This window comes from Kryptolebias marmoratus, linkage group LG11 (assembly GCF_001649575.2).
Source record: "Kryptolebias marmoratus isolate JLee-2015 linkage group LG11, ASM164957v2, whole genome shotgun sequence".
Taxonomy (NCBI): domain Eukaryota; kingdom Metazoa; phylum Chordata; class Actinopteri; order Cyprinodontiformes; family Rivulidae; genus Kryptolebias; species Kryptolebias marmoratus.
Genome location: NC_051440.1, coordinates 15,341,202 through 15,349,410, shown reverse-complemented (window position 1 = coordinate 15,349,410; position 8,209 = coordinate 15,341,202). Strand labels below are relative to the sequence as shown.

At 40.7% G+C, this 8,209-nt stretch overlaps 1 protein-coding gene across 1 annotated transcript; it reads left to right on the top strand.

The window, feature by feature from the left end:
- The first annotated feature begins 150 nt into the window (after positions 1-150).
- On the top strand, positions 151-5,741 carry LOC108229848 (NACHT, LRR and PYD domains-containing protein 12-like). The gene is made up of 6 exons (XM_017405543.3): positions 151-563; positions 1,045-2,833; positions 2,993-3,166; positions 3,715-3,888; positions 4,058-4,104; positions 4,275-5,741. Exons 1-6 carry the CDS (start codon positions 284-286, stop codon positions 4,793-4,795), a joined length of 2,985 nt encoding a protein of 994 aa, XP_017261032.1. The 5' UTR covers positions 151-283; the 3' UTR covers positions 4,796-5,741.
- The last annotated feature ends 2,468 nt before the right edge of the window (positions 5,742-8,209 follow it).

Genomic DNA, 8,209 nt, shown 5'->3' with positions numbered 1-8,209 from the left:
CACACCTGATCTAAATCAATGGGTGATTAACAGGCTTCTGCAGAACATGAAGAGGTGATTTAACCTCTGAATCAGGTGTGTTGGAGCAGAGAAACAAGGAAAACCTGCAGGATGGTGGCCCTGAGGACCAGGACTGGCCACCCCTGCTGTAGGTACTTTGTAAGTACCCCCATACATACCCTGTGGGTTCCCCCATAGGTAGGTATGAAATGGTAGGTCTACAACCCTTTGCTTGAACTAAAGATGCTAATTGTTGGATTTAAAACCAAACTAATCAAAAGTAATGATTGTACCAGGAAACATATTTTTCTATAACACAGAATATGGTTCATTGTCTCTAAATAAACATCTTTATTTTCATTTCTACAGTAAAGAAACAAGCCAGGAGGTGACCATCTGTGTAGTGTGTGAAGATGTTCTGAAGGAGTCAGTAACCTTCATGTGTGGACACCGATCATGCAAACAGTGTGTGAGTTCAGCCTGGGACCAATCTGGGTCACAAGCTGATCATCCCTGTCCAACGTGTCAACAGAATTCGGACAAAGGCAAAGATGACAACGCAGGTACGTTTAAAAGATTATTGTTAAAACTGAATGTTTGACAACATGAAAATGGAAAACAAAAAAACAACAACCCGGGGCATAGCCATACTTTTATTTCTCTATTGAATCTAACTTTTCTAACCAATGTATCTAAGTTTTCATGTCCTGGATGTCAACTGACAGCCTGAGTGTCCAACAGCCAATCCTGTGCTACGTAACAAATGTTACCCCTCGCCCCAATAAAAAGTCTTTAACTAGACTCAAGTCAGTTGAACTAGGGTATGTCTTTGCATGTTGTGCCTCGTTCAGCTCAAGTGCTCAACAACAGATCTTTGATCAAAACGCAGGTCTTCTCTGAAGTTGATAATCTATGTTAAGAAGAGCTGTCTTTGGTTGGATTTGCAACATTTGAAAGGTTCACATTCAAGACAATGAAGCCAACAGCAACTGAGATTTTTGGGTCATGCTGCTCACCACTTTTAAATTTTGCATTTGATTTCAGGAAACAGCCTCATCTCAGAAGCAAAGATGAGACTTAAAAGATCAATCAAAAATAAATTTACCTTAATATCTGAAGGTAATGGTGACCATCACAGCTCTCTCCAAAGCATCTACACAACACTCTACATCACTACTGGAGAGAATGAGGGCCCAAATGGAGAACACGAGTTCAGACACCTTAAACATAAATTGAAAAAGCAATCATCATTTGACAGCTCGGTCAACCTGAATGACATCTTCAAACTGATTCCTGACCAAGAGAAACCCCACAGGACAGTCCTCACTAAAGGAGTCGCTGGCATTGGAAAATCCTTCGCTGTGCAGAAGTTCAGTCTTGACTGGGCTGAAAAGGAAGCAAACCAACATGTTGATTTTGTTTTCAACCTTCCATTCCGAGTGTTGAATTTGAGTAAAGGTGAGAAAAGCCTGCATGATCTGCTGACTGAGTTCCACCCTGCGTTCCAGCCTCTGGAAGATTCAGAAGATTACGCTGAAACAAAGATAATAGTGATCCTTGATGGTTTGGATGAAAGCAAACTTCAGCTGGACTTCAAGAAGGTGAAGACTGTGAGGTCTCTGAAGGACAAAAAGCCTGTAGGTGATCTCCTCGTAAACCTGATTCAGGGTAAACTCCTTCCAGATGCAAACCTCTGGATAACTTCTCGTCCAGCAGCAGCCAATCAAATCCCTGGAGAGTATCTTGACATGGTGACAGAGATAAGAGGCTTTACTGACCCACAAAAAGAGGAATACTTCAGGAGAAGATTTAGTAAAGACTCAGGTCTTGCTGGCAGAATAACATCCCATGTTCAGTCCTCACAGAGTCTGGACATCATGTGCCAGATCCCAATCTTCTGCTGGATTTCTGCCGTCTTATTTCAGGACGTCTTTGGAGAAAATGAAGAGACTGAAATCCCTCAAACTCTGACAGAGATGATGGCACATTTCTTGCTTGTCCAAACAAAACGCAGAAGCAGAATATATGACAAGAAGACTGGGAAACACGACAAGAATCTTTTAAAGACACACAGAAAGTTTCTTCTGAAACTTGGAAAGCTTGCATTTGTCCATCTTCAGGAGAACAAACTCCTCTTCTATGAGGAAGACCTGGAAGACTGTGGCATTGATGTCAAAGAAGCAACAGTCTACTCTGGTTTTTGGAACATGGTTCTTAGGGAAGAAGAAGTCTGTTCCCAGAAAAACATCTTCTTCTTTGTGCATCTGACTGTACAAGAGTTCTTTGCAGCTCTTTATGTCTATGACTGTTTCACAACCAACACAACAGAAGACCTTGGAAACTTCCTTAATTTGGAGGACAAAGGCCACTCTTTTCTTGATCTTGTGAAGATGACAGTTGACAAAGTGTTGGAGAAGAAGAACGGTCATTTGGACTTTTTTCTGCGATTCCTCCTTGGCCTGATGGTTGAATCCAACCGAAGAGTCCTCCAGGGTCTGTTGACACCACTGGACCCAAATGAAGATACAGAGAAGAAACTTTTGACGTACCTCAGATCCATGCGAAGAAAGACCCTGTCTCCAGACAGCTGCATCAACATCTTTCAGACCATGGTCGAAATGAGAGACCACAAAGTGAAAGATGAGATACAGGAGTATCTCAAAATGTCCGATCGTTCAAAGACAGAGTTGACTCCCCTGCACTGCTCGGCTCTGGCCTACATGCTGCAGGTGTCCAAGGATGAACTAGAAGAGCTGGATTTGAAGAGTTACAACACAACAGATGAGGGCAGGAGGAGGCTGATACCAGCAGTGAGGAGCAGCAAAAAAGCTGTGTGAGTTTCTTACTTTGGGTCTTTATTTCTTTGGATGGATGGATGGATGGATGAAGACAGATTTTTACAAGTCTACAAATTGATGCACATTTAGGTGTATCTGTATTTTTAACTTTGACTATATCTGCATTAAACCAAAATCTTCTTATCCTCTTACAGGTTAAAGGATTGCAAGGTGACTCTAGAGTGGGTTAAACTCCTGGCCTTTGGTCTGAAGTTCCCTTGCTCGCCTCTACGAGATCTGGACTTGAGCAACAATGATCTCAAGGATTCAGGAGTGGAGAAGCTCTGTAAAGGACTGTCAAGTCAAAACTGCAGACTGAAAATACTCAGGTACCATAAAGGTGTTTCTATGGTCACATTTTCATGATTGCACTGCAACAACTTCTTTTTTATTGTGGAGCTTTATTGACTTTATAAACGATGTACATCAAAACTATGGAGGACCGAAACCGACATAATCAAAAATAAAAGCAGAAATATATATTTATTGCTTTTGCTTTGTTCTTTACCGTGTGCATTTCTGAAACGGATGAAAGTGCAGGCAGGAGCAAACGATCTGCACATGGATCCTGGTCCTTCCTGGTTATTGACCAATAGGAGAGGAGCATGCCTCCTCATTTGCATATTGAGGCAGAAATGCACACAGTAATGTAAAAAGAGGAGGAGGAAATGTCAAAAGAACAAATGCTTGTGTAAGGAAAAAGGCAAAAGCAAATATAGTTTTCTGCTTTTATTTTTGATTATGTCGGTTTCGGTCCTCCATATGAAACAGCAACTGAAGCTGTGTTCATTGTTTACAGCTAATCTACACTTTACAAGCCATGGAGTCTTTTAGAGAGACCTGAAAAATGTTTAAATCAAACTCTGGATCCTCTCAGGTTATCTGGTTGCTTCATCACAGCAGAAGGTTGTGCCTTTCTGGCTTCAGCTTTGAAGTCCAACCCCTCCCACCTGGTGGAGCTGGACCTGAGCTACAACCATCCAGGAGGCTCAGGAATGAAGCTCCTGTCTGAGCTGAGGGAGAATCAACAATACAAGCTCAGTAAACTAAAGTAATTCTAATACTTTCTCTCTCAGTTTTAATCATGGCACAAAAGCTTCTTAAAGACCTTGGATCTGATTGGCTCTTTAGTGCTAACTGGCTGTGAGGAGTCTTTGGAATAAACCACAGTTGATTTTATTCAAGATTTCCATTGATTGTTCTGTCATCTTTCTTTAAAGTTTTGAAAAGGTTGGAGATCATCGACTGAGACCAGGATTAAAAAAATGTAAGTAGTTTTATGTTTTTTCTGTTTGATATTTACACAGAGACATATCAAACTCATCAATGCCAAACATGTGCTGGACCGAAACAGGAGAGAATTCTGACTGAAAACAGCTAAATCCACTCCTGGTGGATCTAATCTACTTTAATTGGACTTTCTTCTCCTTCTCCCAGATGCCTGTGGTCTCACTCTGGACCCCAACTCAGCTCACAAGAACCTGCTTCTCTCTGACGGCAACAGAAAGGTGACCTGGGTGAAGGAAGAGCAACAATATCCGGATCACGCAGAAAGGTTCGACCACTTCCTGCAGGTTCTGTGTGAGCAGGGTTTCAAAGAGCGCTGCTACTTTGAGGTGGAGACAGTTGAGCCCTTCAGCATCGGGTTGACGTACAGAAACATCAGCAGGAAGGGGAACGTGGCTGACTGCAGGCTGGGACAGAATGAGAAGTCTTGGTCCATGACGTTTACTGAAAATGCTTACAGTCAGCACAGAAATGAAAGTATCCAAGTGGCCTGTTTGAGATCCACTCGTGTTGGAGTGTATCTGGATTGGGAGGCTGCCACCATTTCCTTCTACAGAGTTTCTCAGAACAGCAGCACCCGACTCCACACCTTCAGAGCAGAAAGTTTCAGTGATGCCCTCTATCCTGCTGTCGGACTCTCTCCCCAGACTTATGCTTTGTTTTGTCAGTAAAATAAGAGTGGTCACCCTTCCATTGGAGGGTTGGTTCGATCCCCAGTCCCCGCAGCGTGTCCAAGTGTCCTTGGGAAAGACCTTGTGCCTATCAGCATCTAAGAAAGTGTAAAACATGTAAATAAAAGCTCTGTGTGATGAGTGGGTGAATGAGAAGCTTTGTAAAGCACTTTGCAGAACCTGGAGAGGTTTAAAACATACCTTTATAATAGTGGAGCATTTCCTGAAGCAGGCAACGTTCAGACATGTCCTACAGTAAAAAGGAGCAGTTTTTATTGGGGACGGACCAGTTCCAGTGTCTGGTTTCCGTCCTGCAGCGTGTTCAGATAGCTCAGGCAGCTGATGTTCACCTCTCAGCTGGACAGTCAGGTGGAGGAGGAGGAGCGATGTCAGCCATGTGTTGGCTGTCCTGATCCTCAGTCCTGATCAGCTGCTGGTGCTGATGCAACATGAAGCTGTTTGCTGACCGTCGATAAACCAGAAGAAGAAGAAGAAGAAGCTGAGTGGAGGTATTTCAACATGGACGACTGAGCATAAGAGGGCTCTGGGAACAGACGGATCTGAGCCTGAGCTTCCTGACAATCTGAGCTGAAGGCCTCCATCTCGCCGCCTTCGATCGGCATCATTCTGAGGAGAGGGGACGAAATGCAGACGGTGGATTTGGACTTTCAGAAACTTCCACCACGGGTCGTCGACGAGGCTGAAAAGCTGCTTAACGAGCTGCTTAACGAGTAGCAGCTGCCAACAGGAGTTAAATCTCTTCAGATTGGGATTTTTGAGCTCAGTAACAGTAAATAAACGACACAGTTGCTTGTTTATGGGTGATAAAAATATAATCTTCATGAACTTTTGTTGTTCTTGTTGTAGGAAAACAGCTTCATTTATAATCAGTTTATTAAGATTATTGTTTCATTTAAATGTGAAATAAAAGCAGAATTAAAGACTCTTTCTCAGCGCTGTATATCTCTACTCCTGCATTTTATTTTAAATTTCTTCTGAGCTTTAGAGAAGAAAGTTGATGGATGCAGCTGTATTACCACCTTCAGAAATGTTTTCCTTTTCTCACCTTAAACTGTTTGTTTCCTGTGTTTTTAACCTGATCAAACATTAAACTTTTTAAACTTTTTCTTGTTTTTGTTCGTATCTCATCATGATGCTGTGTGGTTTGTTCAGTTAGGACTTCAGATGCTGTAACTTTGATGCTCACTGATGACCTCCACATCTGCAACATTCAGGTTCTCTGGTTTGTTGGTTGGCGTCTCATTAACTTCTTCATCTTCTTCTTGGAAGTACTGGCAGATAAAATCAGCCTCAAATGAAGCGACTTTTTCACTTCCTGAAACCTGTCAAACAGATTCAGGAATCTGACATCAGGAATCTGTTTGACTTAAGTTTATTGTGGGTCAAATATACAGGTTTCACAACCTGAAACCTGTCAAATGAAGCGACTTTTTCACTTACTGAAACTTTTTCACAACCTGAAACCTGTCAAACAGACAGAAACACTTGACTTAAGTTTATTGTGGGTCAAATATGAAATATAAAATATTCTGAATGGGATGCATCATGTGGATGATGATGGGGATGATAGTATCTCCCCCCTGCTATGGCAAGCCGTTTTAACATAAATTTGGTTTCGTCTGACTATCCATAATTACATTCTAGATATCTAAAAATGCATTTTGACTAGACAACACTACATTTTGATTATCCGGAATGGTAATTTAAGATATCTGTATTTACATTATGACTAGTAATAATAATAATTCAAGATATCTTCAACTACATTTTGACGAGTCAAAATTCCTTTCAAGATATCTCGAATGACGTCACCGGATTTGTCATTTGACGGGTCACACATCAATTCAAGATATCTTAAACGTAATTATGACTAGTCAGAATTACAATTTTAGATATCTGAAGCCAGACATTGCGTGTAAGCCCCTCTTTGGTTCTAATGAGCTGTCCGAACAATTGCCTGAACAATGGCGCTGGCAGTTTTGGACAAAATTGTAAGAAAGTGTCACAATATAGAAAGAGCTCTTCAGTATGGGATATGCGGAGAACGCGAAAATCGTGTACTTGAAGAATGCTTAAGAAATTTGCAAAGAATTTCTGATTTACTTTCTGCCGACACACACAATGCCCTGAAAAACGGCTTGGAGGAACTGAAAGTCTCCTTGTTGCAGAGAATAAATTATCGGAATTTCTTAATTCGTGTCGAGCACGAGCTGCAGCGCTAAATACTGTGTTAAAAACACGAGTATTTGAGCCGGACTGACTTGAGCTGGACTGACCCGACATTGCTAACCAATAGCACAATCATAAAATGTCTTCACTGTCCGCCAAAATGCTACGTAGATTTATGACGTTTTGACTAGACAGAATACTAATTCGAGATATCAATGAAGTCATTCTGACTAGTCGAAATGTCAATTTAAGATATCTTAAATGGAAAAGCCGAATAATTTAAGATATCTCTAATTCAATTAGAGATATCTTAAAATGAATTTTGACTAGTCAAAATTACAATTCAAGATATCTTTAATTTAGTTTTGTCTAGTCGTTATTTGCTTTTAAGATATCTATAATTTAGTTTTCACTAGTCAAAATAACATTTCTCCTATCCAAAAATACATTTAAGATATCTTGAATTATGGAGTAATTCGAGATATCTTTAATTAGAATTATGACTAGTCAAAACTAAAATCAAGATATCTTGAATTTACTTTATGACTAGTCATAATTTAATTGAAGATATCTGAAATCTGTATTTCAGATAGTCAGTAATTCATTTAAGATATCTTGAATTGAAGTCTCCATTCAAGTCAATGGTAAATCTGACGTCATTTCGACTAGTCAGAATGTAATTAGAGATATCTCAAATATGTATTTTGTCTAGTCGAAATATAATTGGAGATATCTTAAATCGCTAAAACGTCTAGTCGTAAAACAATTTGAGATATCTGGAATGTAAGGGCGGTAAACCGAATTTATGTTAAAACGGCTTGCCATAGCGAGTCATCCTCCTCCGTCTAACTCTGTCTTCTGCATCCTCTGTCCTCAGTTTATTTTCAACTTAAACTGCATATAAGGTGCATTTATAATGAAGTCCAAATTTAAGAAACAGGCCTTTACTTTCAGGCAGAGTTTTAAAAAAACATTAAAACTCACCAGGCATGAGCTCGTGTGCCAGACAGATGACTCCTTAATAAATACAGAAACTCTAACCAACAACGTGGCTGACTTTTTGGGGTTCGTAAATCTCCTGCTCTATGCAGACTTGCCCAAATACGTTGACAGAACTGGTACCTGGCCTCCCAAGTGTGTTATTCAACCCATCTACCAGCACACTGATCTGAGTGCATTCAGCTTCACTGTGACTTATTATGAGACACATCGGCCCTCAGGGGT

What these genes read in the sequence shown, in the direction of transcription:
- LOC108229848 (XM_017405543.3), top strand. Translation starts at nt 284, where the DNA reads ATGATTGTACCAGGAAACATATTTTTCTATAACACAGAATATGGTTCA. An exon ending in TGCAGACTGAAAATACTCAG is followed by an intron (nt 3,167 to 3,714) that starts GTACCATAAAGG and finishes GGATCCTCTCAG; the next exon opens with GTTATCTGGTTGCTTCATCA. An exon ending in TACAAGCTCAGTAAACTAAA is followed by an intron (nt 3,889 to 4,057) that starts GTAATTCTAATA and finishes CTTTCTTTAAAG; the next exon opens with TTTTGAAAAGGTTGGAGATC.